The following is a 17,673-nucleotide window of genomic DNA, read 5'->3' on the forward strand; positions in this document are numbered from 1 at the left end:
ATATTCTTACTAAAAGACTTAGATATTTTGTGCCCTCACTCAGGTCACTCATATATTCTTTTTTCTTTTCTTTGCTTGACCTAAAAAAGAATAAGAGCGAAACAACTTTCTTGTTAATGCCCTTTGTATCTGTATTAATTTATGATTAGTTTTTCTTCAAGTATGAGTTTATTAAAATCAAAGCAGGTGAAAGAGTCTTTCATTTGTGAGAATTAACTTTGATTTGAATTTATAAGAAAAGAAAGACATTTTGGTACTATCAATGGTTTACTAAGTATATAATCTTAGTTGTTTGCGAATATGTAGCCACAAGGTAAATCTACTAAATATTTTCATCTGAGTTGAGATATTTATCCGATTACTAGTTAGATTGGAGCGTCTAGCTAACAAATTTTAAGGGGCTATTTATGTATTCGGCCTTTCGATTTTCAAATATTTTCATACTTTAGATAATCAGTAAAATTAGTTGATCAATAACTTAATTTCATTACGATAATAGTAAATTATCTGCTCAAAAGGTGATTTCTATACTTCGATTATAAAACTATGTCAGAGGACATTCCAATTGAATCAGATTAGACAATCTACATCAAACAAAAAAAGTGATTGACAACAAAAGAAGTACAATCCCTTCAACAAAGATTTCATAATACCAGATCGCAGGGGGCATTTGCATCTATACCCGCTTTTGTGTCACGTTTTAACTTGTGTCCGCTTTGCAAAAAAAATTGCAAGCGTACCCGCTTTTTCGCATAACTTCAGCATATGGGGCTGAAGTAGCAAAGACAATCATGCAAAACTTCAGCATTCTAGTAGCCGGGCCTGAAGTTCAGCTCTAGAGCTGAAGTTTTTGTTTGTAACTGGCGAACTTCAGCTCTAGAGCTGAAGTTTTTGTTTTGTAACAGTCGAACTTCAGCTCTAGAGCTGAAGTTTTTGTTTTGTAACTGGGGAACTTCAGCTCTAGAGCTGAAATATTTGTTTGTAAGCTTCAGCTCTAGAGCTGAAGTTTTTGTTTTGTAACTGGCGATTAGAGCCAAAGTTCTAGAGCTCTAGAGCTGAAGTTTTTGTTTGTCTTTTTTTTTTTAAGATTCACAAAGCAGAATTCATTTTGCCATCTTTCGCCAGAAGTATGATCGAGTCTTAATCAATTGAATAATGAACACTGGTGGTGCAATCATTGGACCAAGATCGAGTCTTAATCAAGTTAATAAATAAGTGAAATGAGACGTACTGTATGAAAATTCTGCAGTAATTATCATAATTTCCAATTGACCAATTATTGTAAAATTCTTTCTATGTGGTGTTTGGTACTTCAATATAAACTTTCCTGCTGAAGTTTTGAATCGACGTTCCAACTCAATCTTCGCAAATCAGTTACTTATTTTTCTTTCAGTGTACTTAGTAAACTAATTGGGATCGGCACTTCGATAAAAGAAAGAGGTTGAGGGTGGATATAACTTTGATGAAGAGGAGGAGGAGAAAGGGGGTTGAAGTTTAAAAAGTGGGTAAAAGTTAAAAGTTTTAAAAAAAAAATGGATATAGGTTAAATGTGGTAGTTTCTTCTTATTATGACATTGCAAACTTGTAGATTAATGTCAAATGAAAATTAAGTTGTCTGTGTTATCCCTATCAATCCAAACACGGCCATGTTCAGTGAATGTTTTTTCTACACATTAACATATCTCAACTTCCATATGAAAGATACTACAAAGTCCTTGTCTTAGGTGTTGAAGTAAATGAAAAGCCCAACTTAAGGCTAATATTACATAAAAATACCAGTCTTTGATAATCACAATATCGTTCTTTTAGCTATTTTTATGGACAATTCACAGCATCATTTTTACTTTTCGAGTTTCAACTGTTCAAGAATTTGATCCTCGAGCTGAGGAAAATTTTCCTAGTGTCTATGGTATCAGTTCAAGACTACATAAATATGTTATTTACTGAACTCGCTGAGGCTAACACTGTCTCCACTACTAACCGGTCGCAAGATAGGCATTCCAAGATCAAATGGTCCTAAAGAGTCTTCCTGCAACAAACATAGGAAAGGAATATGTTAACTTCTCCTGTTCCTTGACAAGAAGCAAAATTTCAAATGGACACAAGATTAGTTAAAGAGCGGAAATGTACCCATTTGATGCCCTTTAGCCCAACGCTGTTGTCTTCATCAGAAACCCCCCTTGGACGGGAAATGAGGGGTGTCCTTGGTTGCTGAGATGGTTGATCTTGTGCAATCACACTTTGAGTTGTGCACTATAACAACACCAGAATTAAGAAATGGTCCATCCTTCCATAAGAACATCAAGAAGTTATGTGATAATGAAGGAAGCAAGATTAGGAAGCTCCACATTGAGAACTGATCACATGGAAGCAATATTATCAAAAGCCAAAAACTAATGATGGCTAAAATGAAGCTTTTTTAGTCTGGAAACCAGAAAAGATTATAGAGCAACAAACCTCAGGAGCACTAGAGGATGATGGAATTCTGAAAGATTTCGAACTTGACTCATGACAATTGCCAGGACCAGCTGTTCCACACGAAGTAGTTGCATTTTTGTTTCCTGATGAAATTTTACGCACTGGAAATGCATGGCATGTCTCTTCAGCATCCAAGATAGACGAGTGCAATTCATGAGATGATGACTTTGAAATTTCAGGGTGTGAATTTAGGCGGGCAGCTATAAAAGCATCGAGTGAATCAGGAAAAGATGACGTAGGTTGTGAGCTTGGTTTGCCCTCAGTTCCTTGGTCATGTTTTTTTACTTTTTCCAGCAGAGACACCTCAGATAGCAATCCTCCAATGCTCAAATTAGTGAGATTAAAATCCCATGAAAATTTTGACTCATTGTGCTGGCCATACTCTGACGTTTCCTTCAATCCAGATTTGCTTCCTTTTGAAGCTAAATTGCAATCACTAACCTTTCCTTGAGAAGATGCTTCAGAAAAGAAGCTTCCTGAGCTAATAAACGAAGCAAATGAAGATGGCTGCAATCCTACTCTGTTCTCTTGTTTCATTCCAGTAGACATCTTCCCCTGCAAAGACACTTCAGACAGCAAGCCTCCAACACTAATATCAGAAACTAACTGGATTGGCTGCAAATCCATTTTAGTTTCCCAGTTGCTGATCTTTCCTTGCAAAGATGCCTCAGACAGCAATCCGCCAATGCTCAAGTTAGTGAAAATATCATCCCATGGACTTACCATCTTTGCAGGGACATTTTGCTTTCTTGCTCCATCAACCTAGAAAGGAGTATCAAGGACCAAATTCAAGACATATATGACAATTTCCGATAGTAAAAATCATCTAGTTAGACCGGTCCTAGAGGCTAGATTCTAGAACACGTGAGAATACAATCATAGAGGGTAGGGTAGTCGTTAACAATTGATCTTACACATGCAGTAAAGGACCTCCAATTTTTGTTGCAATTTCAACAATTAATTAATCTGTATTTTCATCCTATAAAAGAAAAAACATGTCAATTTTGTTTAAGCACACATCTCGAGCATTGAGTCTTTCCCAATTATTGCGACAGTGGTTTGCTTGACCTAGCCACAGCCTACAGGTTACATAAACACGACATATCCTAGGTTGTTTCTGTTGTCAGTTTATGGTGCATGCGGGCTGTATACATTTTGCAGGACAAGCATACCAATTTCAGATTCAGAATATCCAAATCACCAGAGTATTTTCGGAAACAAACTGTCCAATTGAGAGGGTTAGATATCCCAAGGAAACAGGTATCAGAATCCACTTTGATAAGCCTCCTTATAAAAAAAAAAAAACCCCACTTTGGAATGCCTGAATGCAGAGGTAGAGGAGCAAACGTACATCTTTATCGAGTTTGTCAAATGTTTTTAACATTGGATTTTAAATAGGAATTTGAGAAGTTTACCGGGCACCTGAGCCCGTACTTCCTTGAACTGCAGTACAACTTGAAATAGACTTGACATCCCAAGCAGATATTTTCCGTCAATAGCATGGATTGAACCTTCCCTCCGCAGTAACGCCATCATCTGGATCTTCCAGATATTGAAGTTGTTGCGTCCATTGAATCTATCAATTTCAAACTTCATGGAACTCATATTTGCTTGTTCTTTCTCCTTGGATCGTTAAAGAATCCTGTCGCTCTGATACCAATTGTTAGCGGAAACGTAAAAGAAAGAACACAAGATTTAACGTGGTTCGGATCAAAATAATCCTACGTCCACCAGAGAACAATTGCCCTTTTAATATTAACAAAGGAAGGGGAGATTTCCCAATTACACTTAAGAGAATTTCTCTCTTAACTCTCTACTCACTACAATGTATTGTATTATTTTGGGATGATTTCTACAAGTGAAGGAGTGCATCTATTTATAGAGGTAAAGACCTCCTCTTGATGTCATTGGTGACATCAAACTACCTCCTCTTGATGTCATGGGTGACATCAAAGGAGGAAGCTTCCTCCTAGCATCCACACCAACTCTTTCCACCAACTCTTCCAATTGGCATGCCATTGTTGACTAAACATAAACCAACATTTTCAGCATGCCATTGTTGACTAAACATAAACCAACATTTTCAATCTCCACCTTGGTTTGCGTTTCGAGCGTGTGAACAACTCTGGCCAAAACTTCTAAGCTTACTAGGCAACCCCGTTGTAAGAAACAAGAAGAATCAAACCATTGTTGAACATACCACCTCCACCTAGCAACTGTTCTCTTCGGAGTTGCATCAGTTGATGCACACCCCCGCCAAGTCCTTGCAGTGTGCAAACTTAGCGAGCGGGACTATCTTGGTCAACATGTCTGCAGCATTATCGTCTGTGATAACCTTCACGACCTTGATAATTCCCTCATCAATAACATCTCGAATAAAATGAAATCTGACATCAATGTGTTTAGTGCGCTCATGAAATCTCTGATTTTTCATTAGATGAATAGCACTCTGACTATCACATCTAAGAGTTGATTCCAGCTGAACCAAACTCAATTCCGCTACTAAACTTTTCAACCAGATAGCTTCCTTTACCGCCTCCGCTGCTGCCATGTATTCTGCTTCTGTCGTAGACAAAGCGACAATCGACTGCAGAGTCGACTTCCAACTGACGGTACTGCCAACGAGGGTAAAGATGTATCCAGTTGTGGACCTTCTTCTGTCAAGATCTCCTGCATAGTCAGAATCCACATAACCGAGAATTGAAATACCTGTACCACTTTTTCGAAAGGTAAGACCAACACCAGAAGCTCCTTTGAGATATCTCAATATCCACTTGACAGCTTCCCAATGCCTCTTTCCTGGGTTGGACATGTATCTACTTACCACACTTACAGATTGAGCAATATCTGGACGTGTGCATACCATAGCATACATAATACTACCAACTGCACTGGCATAAGGAATCTTTGACATATGCTCCACCTCATCCTCGGACTGAGGCATTTGTGACTCTGAAAGTTTAAAATGAGGAGCTAATGGTGTACTTACAGGCTTGCACGTTTGCATATTGAATCTCTCGAGAACCCTTTCAATATACCTCTTCTGAGAAAGATGTACAACATCGTCTTCTCTTGAAATCTCCATACCAAGGATTTTCTTTGCAGCTCCTAAATCCTTCATGTCAAATTCCTTACTCAACAGTTTCTTCAAAGCATTTATCTCTGTAATGTTGTTAGCAGTAATAAGCATATCATCAACATACAACAGTAAATAAATCATTGAGTTACCAGACATCTTCTTGTGATACACACAGCTATCAAATGCACTCCTTGAGAATTCATGTGTAGTCATGAATGCATCAAACCTCTTCTACCACTGTCTAGGGGATTGCTTCAAACCATACAAAGACTTCTTTAGTTGGCATACGTGATCTTCTTTTCCCTCAGCTAGGAAACCTTCAGGTTGATCCATATAGATTGTCTCTTCTAGATCACCGTGTAAGAAAGCAGTTTTGACATCAAGCTGTTGAAGCTCCAAGTCAAATTGTGCAACCAATGCTAGTAGCACGCGAATTGAGCTATGCTTCACGACTGGAGAGAAAATCTCATTGTAGTCAATTCCTTCCTTTTGGCTGAAACCTTTTGCAACCAATCTCGCCTTGAACCTAGCATCTTCCACTTCAGGAATTCCCTCTTTCTTTCGGTAGACCCACTTGCATCCAACTGTCCTCTTCCCTTTTGTCTTTTCACTAAGACCCATGTCTGATTCTTGTGAAGAGACTCCATCTCTTCAGTCATGGCTAACCGCCATTGTGCAACATCCTTGCAAGAAGTTGCTTCAATATACGAGGAGGGCTCCAGATCTTTAATCTCTTCTTGTGCAGCTACGAACGCATATGCAATCAAGTTTGCTTGATTTATAAGGCGTTCCGGTTCTCGTGTCTACCTCTTCTCCCTCCCCTTCGCAATTGTGTATGGTTCATTGACAGCAAGTTCTTCAAGGCCTACATCTTCTGACTCATCTTTAACCTGAGTCTCTTGATCCTTTTCCTTGGCAAGCTCCACCGGAAGCTCCACCTGCTCGTTGTTCTTGTTTCCTGAAAACTCCACGGAAACTTTACGGGGATCAAGTATAGAGGATTCACCGAAGGTGACATCTCTACTAACAATAAATTTGAGTAAAGACAAACACCAAAGTTTGTACCCTTCTACTCCATCCACATACCCTACGAATATGGCCTTCTTAGCCCTAGGTTCAAGCTTTCCTTCATTAACGTGATAATAAGCTGGACACCCAAATACTCGTAAGTATGAATAGTTAGAGGGTTCACCTGACCATACCTCATTCGGAGTCTTAAAGTCAATTGCCGATGCTGGAGATCGATTGACAATATGAGCAGCAGTGTGAACTGCTTCAGCCCAAAATACTTTGGACATTTTGGCTTGTAGGAGCATACAACGAGCCTTTTCAAGAAGAGTTCTGTTCATTCTCTCGGCAACTCCATTCTGCTGTGGGGTATGCCTGACAGTCCTATGTCTTGAGATCCCATGAACCTTGCAGAATTCATTAAACTCTTCATTGCAAAATTCCAAGCCATTGTCTGTGCGAAGATACTTAATTTTTCGCTCCATTTGATTTTCAACCAAAATCTTCCACTCTTTAAATGCTTCAAAAGCATCACTTTTTGCCTTCAAAAAATATACCCAAACCTTTCGTGAGAAATCATCAATAAAAATGAGAAGATACCTCTTTCCGCCCTTCGATGGAAGTTTAGAAGGACCCCATAAATCTGAATGGATGTAGTCTAGCACTCCTCTTGTCTTGTGTTTGCCAGTGCTGAAGCTGACCTTCTTCTGCTTCCCTAGAACGCAGTGCTCACAGAAGTCAAGCGTGTTGATCTTCTCACCTTCCAAAAGTTTACGATTGCTCAACATCTCCAGTCCACGTGCGCTCATATGACCCAGTCTCATGTGCCATAGTCTTGCCTTGTCATCATTAGATAACTGCACTGTAGATGCATTTGCAGAGCCAACAATGGTGCTTCCGGCCAATGTGTAAAGGCCGTTCTCCAGCTTGCCTTTCAGCATGACTAAAGAAACTTTAGTCACCTTCATAGTTCCTGCTTCGCTCATGTACCTGTAGCCTTGTTCATCCAGAGTACCCAAGGAGATCAAATTCTTCTTCAGATCAGGAACATGACGGACTTGTGTAATAGTCCTCACGATTCCATCATGGCAGCGAACCCGAACTGAGCCAATGCCAACTATTGCACAAGTTACATTATTGCCCATTACTACGGTTCCTCCACTTTTCTCGTAGCTGCTAAACCAGTCTTTTCGGAACGTCATATGCAGAGTGCAAGCAGAGTCTAACACCCATTTGTTTCCATAACTACTATTATTATTACACGATGTTGTTAGTACATAATCATTATCAAAATCATGTACATGTTCAACTGTGGATGCACTCGCCTTTTCCTTGGACTTTGACATTGGGCAGTCTCGTTCAAAGAGCCCCTTCTTGCCACAACCCCAACACTCTGTATTCTTCTTGTTCACACGAGACTTTGATCTGTGCTTTGATTTGCTCTTTCCATGTTGGCTAGTCCGGCCTCTCACAAAGAGCCCACTTGCCTGGTCATCTCTATCTCCTTCAATGTGCCTCCGCACATCACTAGAGTTAAGTGTCTGCCGCACTTGTTCAAGCTTGATAGGCTCCTTGCTATACATCATTGAATTCTCAATATCACGATATCCTGAAGTCAATGAAAATAGCAAAGCACATGCAAGCGTCTCCTCCTCCTTTTTAATTCCTGCAATTTGTAAGTCCATGACAAGTTTATTGAACGCATCTAAATGATCTTGTAACGAAGTACCTGACCCCATCTTAAATGTGTGAAGACGCCGTTGTAACAACATCCTTGTTGTCACTGATCGGTCATGGTATAGCCCTTCTAGCTTTTCCAATAACTGTTTGGCCGTCTCTTCGGTACCCGTACTCACTTCACAAAGCACGTTAGGTGCAAGGGATAGTTGGATTGCACTCAATGCATCCCCTTCAATCTTCTCCTTATCGGGAGCTGATATATCCGTAGGATACTTTCCGTCAATAGCATGGATTGAACCTTCCTCCGCAGTAACGCCATCATCTGGATCTTCCAGATATTGAAGTTGTTGCGTCCACTGAATCTATCAATTTCAAACTTAATGGAACTCATATTTGCTTGTTCTTCCTCCTTGGATCGTTAAAGAATCATGTCGTTCCGATACCAATTGTTAGCGGAAACGTAAAAGAAAGAACACAAGATTTAACGTGGTTCGGATCAAAATAATCCTACGTCCACCAGAGAACAATTGTCCTTTTAATATTAACAAAGGAAGGGGAGATTTCCCAATTACACTTAAGAGAATTTCTCTCTTAACTCTCTACTCACTACAATGTATTGTATTATTTTGGGATGATTTCTACAAGTGAAGGAGTGCATCTATTTATAGAGGTAAAAACCTCCTCTTGATGTCATTGGTGACATCAAACTACCTCCTCTTGATGTCATGGGTGACATCAAAGGAGGAAGCTTCCTCCTAGCATCCACACCAACTCTTTCCACCAACTCTTCCAATTGGCATGCCATTGTTGACTAAACATAAACCAACATTTTCAGCATGTCATTGTTGACTAAACATAAACCAACATTTTCAATGAATTACTTAAAGCTTTTGCAACTGGTAACTCTTAACAGTATCAGTAGTGCTGCCAGAGACCCCAGCAATCACAAGATATAAGGGGCAGCAGTATTTTGCTTTATGTTCAGCTTTTTCAGCATAAGTTCCTAACTGAAGCAAACTAAAATCAGCAATATCGTAAATGGCATTAGATTGAATGACTGAGAAGATTTACAGAACAAGATATTAAACAAAAGAACCAGAATGACATAATTACTTACCATATTATCAATAGGTATGTTCAGAGGCATCTTCTGCTCATTCATGCAGATTGGTTTACTAAGTTCTTCATTTTTCAACTTAGCTCCTTCTATTTTGTCATTTCCAATGTCCATTGCAGCAGCAAAAATTCTCTTAATACCCCTTGATTGTGAATGAGTGCCAGAGGGAGGGGAGATATCAGGTACCTCAGGGGCCTTGAGCTTAACATCAGAAAACCAGCCATACCTAGAAAATTGGAAGCAAAATTAAAGCCTTTCGATTGAAGAGCTATATGCGAAAAATGGAATCAGACCTGTCTAAAACCTTAAGCGAAAAATGGCAGGACTTTCTATTGCTGCATACACTTGTCCTGCAGAAACGTTGGTATCTTTTGAGCTCCATCGCTTCTCTGATGCCAAGTTTTCTGTATTAATATTATAGGGGAATAGAAAGAGCTCCGCCAACCCCACGCTCGATGAATTCCACTTCGCATTAAGGTGCTTAATCACTGATGATATCTTCTTGTGAGTACTTAAAGTAAGTTCCTGGAATGGATTGCAGCCATCCTACCAGAAATACCAAAACTATCAAGATTCAATTGGTGCACATTACGCATAGTTCTATTCATTTAATGCATGACTTATACCTTCTCCAATCTCTGTCGGGTACTTTTATTTATTGGAAAAAGCTGTAGCTTAATCTTCTTATGTGAATCAAGTTGTTGACTCCCAATCCCTGCTGCAGCATCTCCTTTTGTTACAGGGGAACAAGTCACCCTTCTGGGGAGTATTTGGCTGGATACTTTAGCAGCCTGTTCGGGCAAAATCCCATCATTTTCCCCAGCTGAAACATTTCTACATTCCCCTGGGAAGTACACAAGAAAAGTCATATGCCCAGTTGAGAGATAAGCCAAACAAAATGGAACTCAATCAACAATTGTCTACAGATTCATGTCAGTTGCCTAACCTGCTGCATTCAGATGTTGCCGACCAATCCTACGTGTTGCTTTTTTTGATCCAACATTCTCCTTGTCACTGTAATTTTCATGAACCTCACTTTTCTTTCTCTTCATCGATCGGCTAGATTTCTTGCTCTGCTGCAAAAGAAGTTTAAAAACTCAGTATTTCCATTTATTTTTACTTCAGAAATCACATGTCATTCAACTAATCTTCTTATTTTGTATTACATGGCATTTATCAAATCTTTGACAACAGCAGACTTGAAAAATTCAGTCCCTATAGAAGCACCAAATGAATTAAATCAACATCTACTTCTTGTAATGTCAATAATTCAGGAAAAGCAAAGTCAACAATAAGCAGTGTGTTTTCAGTCAAACAAGTTCCACCAGCAGCAAGTCTAGTGATGATTCCTCTCATCTGATTTTCAACGACAAACAACCCAGTGAAAATCCCACAAGTGAGGTGGGGAGGGTAGGATGTACGCAGCTTTACCCCTACCCTGGGAGCAAAATGTAAACAGCAATAAAAAAATAAGAACATATATAATGGATGGTAAATACTTCTTTATTGACCTTGTGCCCCAAACCTGCAAATGAAGCATATAGTCCTAGCATTATTTATCTCACCTTTCCAAGTTCTCATAATCCAATACTTTCTCCGCTAAAATGCTACTAGTCTAATATTAAACAATAAACTGTGGATCAATTTCGATACTTGTATCTAGAACACTTTCAAGACCCACGGTCTACTGACTAAAGCTTTTCAATTTAGAAGATGAAACTAAAGCTTTAAATGGCAACAGAGAGAAATATCTAGTGAATATCATGCAAAGCCGACTTCCATGAACCTTGTTCAAGTAACTCTTCTTCTACTCAAGCCTAGGCGAAGCCGTTTTTATCTCATTTATATTCTAACTAATTATAAAATTCTCTTTCATATTACACCAAATAGCACACTTCTTCCCATTGAAATATCCCTTGATTTCAGTTTCCAAAATGATTCTCCCGTTTCATTTTTACAGCTATGGATCACAAACTGTTAAAAGATGTCCTTACAAATAGCTCCTTTCATAACTGCCTCAAAATTAACTAGGCTAAACTCGAAATGTTTAACCCCAATCAACTGATGTCTGGAATGCAATCACCATTACTATCTGAAACCTTGTAAAGTCAAGATGCAAAAGTTAACTCAGCTGTAAGATTCTCACATCCAATGCATTACAAAGTCAAGGTTTGTAATTAGACTGAAGGACAAGAAAGCAACTCACAGTCTCTATCAATTGTCAAAGGGGGAAGGAAAAGGGTTAAGTCAAAGCTTGGGTAGGTTCAAGTTAAAGTATTTCACAGACTCTTTCTCAAAAATCTAAATTCAAGATCAATCCTAAATCATTTCTGTCTTTGTTCCCAACTTTAGCATAGATTTCTGATTTTTAAAGTGCCAAATTCAGGGGAGCCGGGGGGGGGGGGGGGGGGTTCGATTAACAACTACTCTCATCGTCCTAATTAATGTGATAGACTTTCTATTTTAAAACGTCCTAAAATCTGACATTATTTTGCAGATAATTTTATTCTAAATCATTTTTACAACTTTCAAGAATTCAAATTTTGAACTTTGAAGTGATGCTTTTCTCTATCAAACTAATTTCTCAACCACTGTAGCATTTAAAATCAGGGTCCAGTTAATCACTGTTAATTAGACGGCACAATTGGGTATTTATTCTCACTAGCAGACATCATTTTTCTTCTCCTCTGTCCTTGTATTTAACATCCTCCGGTTAAAGGGCAAAAAAATTACCGAACCAGTGTTTTCTTTAAGAAGCAAGGTATAACAAAACCGAATAACATCAATGGACTGAAACAAGAGAGATATTCTCATACCAAATTCCAACTGAAAATCTGTCAATTCTAAAGAAGCAAATTGAGATTCAAAGAAAACGAAGAAGCACAACTTACTTTTTTTATTTTGACATGTATTTTCTCTATCGAACTAACTCCCACTGCAATTGATATACTCCCCCGCCGTCCAGTTTATTTGGAAATATCTCCGACTTGGGCCGTCCCAGAAAGAATTCTAGCTTTCTAAATTTAAAAACAATTTAATTTAGACTTTCAATATTACCCTTAATGACATACAAAATATTTATGACAAGCTTAAAATTACAAGTTTCAAAAATTTTATGGTTCCCTCCTTTCTTAAAATTAGTATCCAGGCAAACTATGTCACATAAAGCAAAACAGGAGAGTAATACATCAGTCAAATTAACATATTAAAATTGACATCTAATCAAACAACATCAAATAAAATGGGATGGAGAGAGAATTAACTCTGACCACGGGCATCAAGTTCCTTCTCTTTTCTCCTTAATTAATTTGTTGCACCTCTTCCACACAAAAAAAAAACAGAGCTAGAGTTTACAAACAAGGAATAGTCATGAGGTCTCGAGTTTAGCAAAAAGCAGGTAATTTCTTCCTATATGTCTAAGCCTTGGCGAGCTCTGGTACCTGTGCTGGTAGAAGGTTGCAGAAAACTGTTGGAACAGTCAGGTGTGCGCAAGCTGGCCTGACACCACCGGTCATAAAAAAAAAATACTACTGAACTAAATCTATGTGATTCTCATGTCGATTCCAATAGAAATTCTTCCAATTACGATCAAATTCGAATAAGAAACTAGGGTTTTTTGTTCTTCGATTAAGCATCAATAGACACAAACAAATCAACAACCCAGATATACACATAACAATTCCGATATAAAAAAAATTCAAATTCAGATCTTCGAATTACAATCCATTCAATAGATCCAAACTCTGAGCAGATTCAATTATAAAATTAAACTAAATAAAAGATAAAAGAGAAAATTCATGCTTGCCTGGCAATGAATAGTGGGCGGGAATGAGAGATTTTGAGAGATAAAAACAAACTCACCAATCACTGCGCTGTGTTTTGGATTTTGAATCTGTTTTTCCTTTTACCGGTACACTTATTTATATGTGCATTTTTATAAGGTTTTCTTTTTTTCCTGCGCTTTTCACTTATCCCAGATTAAAATAGCACGGTATAGCCAGTTTTCAGACTGGTCATTCAAAAATAGCCACCGTTTACGAAGTCAATGAAAAATAGCTACTATTTTGCTGCAACAGAGACCGGTCCCTCATAATATATGGGAGTTCGGTGCATCTGTGTACGAACTCCAGCATATTATGCTGGACCGATATACTTTGCTGACTCCTGTATAATATATGGGAGACTGGAGCACCGGTGCTCCAAACTCCAGTATATTATACTGGACATTTATACTTGATGGAACTCCAGTATATTATGCTGGAGTTCTTGTGTAATTATGTTGGAACTCCAACATATTATGCTGGAGTTCCAGCATAGTTATCCTGGAACTCCCGTATAATATGCTGGAGTTCAAGCATACTTATGCTGGAACTCCAGTATAATATACGAGCGTATTTTCCGGGTTTTGAACAGTATTTTCGCTCAGATTTATCTTTACATGAAAAGTGGCTAAATTTCGATTACTTTTGAAACTAGACTATTTTTAAATGACCAGTTGTAAATCTGGCTATTATTAAATTTCTCCCCTTATCTAGTTGCATGGTTAATTGGGCCTCCTTTGTGCGTGGTGGTACAAATCCCAAACCCTGTGACTAGGCCTTATAGTGGCCCAAAGGACTATTTACTATAGAATTTAGCCATATTCGGGAGTCTCTTTTTCCTTTCGAGATAACTATCCAATTTGGCCTTTCAAAGTAAAGATGATATCAATGTTAGTCAATTTATAAAATATTATCAATATCAACCATATTACCAAGTAAAGTCCACTTTTGCCTCTTCGGAGCTCCCAAGCTTATTCTAAATTCGATACACGTAAACGAGTTTGGGATATATATATATATATATATATATATATATATATATATATATATATATATATATATATATATATATATATAAAAAAAAAATATTCAGGTCTCAAATTGGATTCGAGAAGTTTGATCAGTGTAGTTGGAGCTCTGTGGAGGTTAAGTTGTGAAGAAGCTTATTGAGTTTAGCGAAATGGGGATGGGTATTGTTGCTTGTCCCTTCTTCGATTCCATTGTTCGTGCAATTCTATTATGAATGCGGCCCAAGATAACAAGGATGGTGAAAGTGGATCCATTAGAAAGAGAAGCAGGCCCAAATATCCGCCAAGAACCTGTCAAGTGACGTTGGGACCCTGACTAAGATAAGGCTATATGAAAATAAAGTGGGATAATTGCAGAGAAGATCCTGATGGAAATACTGAGTCTTTTCTTTAATTTGGTTTAGCTCTTGTTGGTTCCTTTTCTTTGTATCCGGTATTGTTCATCGTTGGAATCAATAGAAAGTATCTCTATCTTCTTCAGTAAATATGGATCCATTACAAATTCAAACTTCAAAGATCAAGGAAAAAGCTCTCTATCAAATAGAGGAGATCAATTAAACTCTCCCATTAAAAAAACACTGAATTTGATGCGAGAGGAAAAAAATCTATAATATTGTTAATGAATTTTAATGCTAAACCAGTCCAAATCACCTTCAATTTTCCTTAAATAATGTATATTGCATTATCCATATATTTTCAATAAATTTCAATCATAACCATTGAAAAGAATTCTTTTTTTGTCTAGGTTTTGTTGAATGTTAAATATCATTGGTAGCAGTTCTGACTTAATAGCTAATTGTTAGTAAGTAAGTATCTATTTTTGGCTTAACTCTATAGTTCTCAATAGTAGTAAGGTGACTACTCTATTTTTATTTCTTATAATAACAGAGAAGCGAAATACATTTAAATTGTCTTTCATGTGACCGTTTATCTTCACACATGTTTTGCGCGGTTCAAGGAAATGATATTTGACCCTATATTATCATTACCAACTCCTTTGCATTTGTAGAATATAATAGATTTCCCTTCAACTTTTACGAATAGCAACAACAACAACAACAACCCAGTATAATCCCACAAGTGGGGTCTGGGGAGGGTAATATGTACGCAGACCTTACCCCTACCCCGAAGGGTAGAGAGGCTGTTTCCAGGAGATCCTCGGCTCAAAAAGCAACAGAAGCCGATATATTAGTACCATAAAAATGCATAATAAAATAACAGCAATACAATACAATAGATATGAAGTACCGAATATGAAATACGAAAAAGATGGCTGATATAGTAAAAACTAGCAGGTAAAGCCCTGCATCACTAGACGACCAATGACATTCTTATTCTAACTCCTAACTGGCTAGTCTCACTCTATTGTGCTGTAGAAATATTCACAACTCTCCCCTAACCTACAACCTTAATACTCGACCTCCATAATTCCCTGTCAAGGGCCATGTCCTCAGTAATCCTAAGTCTCGCCATGTCCTGTCTGATCACCTCACCCCAATACTTCTTAGGTCGTCCTCTACCTCTCTGCGTGCCCACTACCGCCAGTCGCTCACACCTCCTCACCGGTGCATTAGTGCTCCTCCCCTGAATGTGTCCGAACCATCTGAGTCTTGCTTCCCGCATCTTGTCCTCCATGGGGGCCACGCCCACCTTCTCTCGAATATCTTCATTCCTAATCTATCCATTCTTGTACGCCCGCACATCCACCTTAACATCCTCATCTCTGCTACTTTCATCTTCTGGATGTGTGAGTTCTTTACCGGCTAACATTCAGTTCCATATAACATGGCAGGCCTAACCACTGCTCTATAAAACTTACCTTTTAGTAACGGTGGCACTTTCTTGTCACACAAGACTTCCGACGCTAACCTCCAATTCATCCACCCCACTCCTATACGGTGTGTGACATCCTCGTCAATTTCCCCGATCCCCTGAATAACCGATCCAAGGTACTTGAAACTACCCCTCTTGGGAATGACTTGAGAGTCAAGCCTCACTTCAACTCCCGCTTCCGTCGGCTCAACTCCAAATTTGCACTCGAGGTATTCTGTCTTCGTCCTGCTCAACTTGAAACCTTTAGACTCAAGAGCATGTCTCCAAATCTCTAGCCTCTCATTGACGCCGCCTCGTGTTTCGTCGATTAGAATAATGTCATCAGCAAATAGCATGCACCATGGCACCTCCCCTTGAATATGATGAATCAGTACATCCATCACCAGGGCAAATAGGAATGGGCTGAGCGCAGACCCTTGGTGCAAACCCGTACTAACTGGAAAATGTTCAGAGTCGCCTCCTACTGTCCTAACCCGAGTCTTAGCTCCATCATACATGTCTTTAATCACCCTAATATATTCCATCGGGACCCCTTTATCCTCTAAGCAGCTCCATAAGACCTCCCTAGGAACCCTATCGTGTGCTTTCTCCAGATCAATAAACACCATGTGAAGATCCTTCTTCCTATCCCTGTACTGTTCCACCATCCTCCTAATAAGGTGGATAGCTTCTGTGGTAGATCGCCCCGGCATGAACCCGAACTGGTTGTCTGAAATAGACACCGTCCTTCGCACTCTCATTTCTACCACTCTCTCCCAAACTTTCATGGTATGACTTAGTAATTTGATGCCCCTATAGTTGTTACAGCTCTGGACATCACATTTGTTCTTATACAACGGGACCATTGTACTCCACCTCCACTCTTCAGGCATCCTATTAGTCTTGAATATAACACTAAACAATGCAGTAAGCCATTCCAAGCCTGCTCTACCCACACACCTCCACAGTTCAACAGGGATTTCGTCTGGCTCGGTAGCTCTGCCCCTTCTCATCTTACGCATTGCCTCCATGACTTCATCGATCTCAATGTCCCTACAATTACTTAATTCATGGTGACTGTCGGCATTCCTCGATTCCCCAGGTCTAATATCTTGATCTCCTTCTTCACTTAGCAGTTTATGAAAGTAGGTCTGCCACATCCTCTTAATCTGGTCATCTCCCATCAAAACTTTGCCGTCGTCATCTTTTATGCACCTCACCTGATCTAGATCACGAGTTATCCTCTCTCTCACCTTAGCGAGTCGGAATAACTTCTTCTTCCCGCCTTTGTTCCTTAGTTCCTCATACAGACGAGCAAAAGCTATCGTCTTAGCCTCTGTCACTGCCCTCTTTGCCTCCTTCCTAGATACCTTATACCTTTGACTGTTCTCTCTCTTCTCCTCCTCGTTAGTGCTCCCTACTAACCGCAGGTAAGCCGCCTTCTTCGCTTCCACTTTACCTTGGACAACTGCATTCCACCACCAATCTCCTTTGTGACCACCATTGTGGCCCATAGATATCCCTAACACCTCTCTCGTCGCCTCTCTTATACAGTTCGCCGTCGTCGACCATATTGTGTTTGCGTCCCCACCACTTCTCCAAGCTCCCATTGCCGATAACCTTCCTTCCAACTCTTTAGCTTTATCCTTA

The 17,673-nt window shown here is 39.1% G+C and overlaps 1 protein-coding gene across 11 annotated transcripts; it reads right to left on the reverse strand.

Moving 5' to 3' along the window:
- Positions 1-1,652: 1,652 nt before the first annotated feature.
- Positions 1,653-13,309, reverse strand: LOC107783546 (uncharacterized). Of its 11 annotated transcripts, none has more exons than XM_075231949.1 (9): positions 13,224-13,309; positions 12,254-12,379; positions 10,309-10,435; positions 9,989-10,206; positions 9,667-9,908; positions 9,363-9,588; positions 2,458-3,240; positions 2,131-2,253; positions 1,653-2,029 (listed from the first exon to the last, which is right to left on the reverse strand). In XM_075231949.1, exons 3-9 carry the CDS (start codon positions 10,412-10,414, stop codon positions 1,937-1,939), a joined length of 1,791 nt encoding a protein of 596 aa, XP_075088050.1. In that variant the 5' UTR covers positions 10,415-10,435; positions 12,254-12,379; positions 13,224-13,309; the 3' UTR covers positions 1,653-1,936. The 11 variants fall into 11 exon arrangements, with proteins under 11 accessions (XP_075088050.1, XP_075088104.1, XP_075088016.1 ...); XM_075232003.1 differs by having other exon boundaries at positions 2,131-2,356; XM_075231915.1 differs by having other exon boundaries at positions 10,309-10,438.
- Between the last annotated feature and the right edge of the window lie 4,364 nt (positions 13,310-17,673).

Source organism: Nicotiana tabacum, chromosome 1 (genome assembly GCF_000715075.1).
Source record: "Nicotiana tabacum cultivar K326 chromosome 1, ASM71507v2, whole genome shotgun sequence".
Classification (NCBI taxonomy): domain Eukaryota; kingdom Viridiplantae; phylum Streptophyta; class Magnoliopsida; order Solanales; family Solanaceae; genus Nicotiana; species Nicotiana tabacum.

Excerpts from the sequence above, each read along its gene's own strand:
- LOC107783546 (XM_075231949.1), bottom strand. The coding sequence starts at position 10,414 with ATGAAGAGAAAGAAAAGTGAGGTTCATGAAAATTACAGTGACAAGGAG. Across the intron at positions 10,207-10,308 it reads GCAACATCTGAATGCAGCAG|GGGAATGTAGAAATGTTTCA; the intron begins GTTAGGCAACTG and ends TGTACTTCCCAG. Across the intron at positions 9,589-9,666 it reads CCTGCCATTTTTCGCTTAAG|GTATGGCTGGTTTTCTGATG; the intron begins GTTTTAGACAGG and ends CCAATTTTCTAG.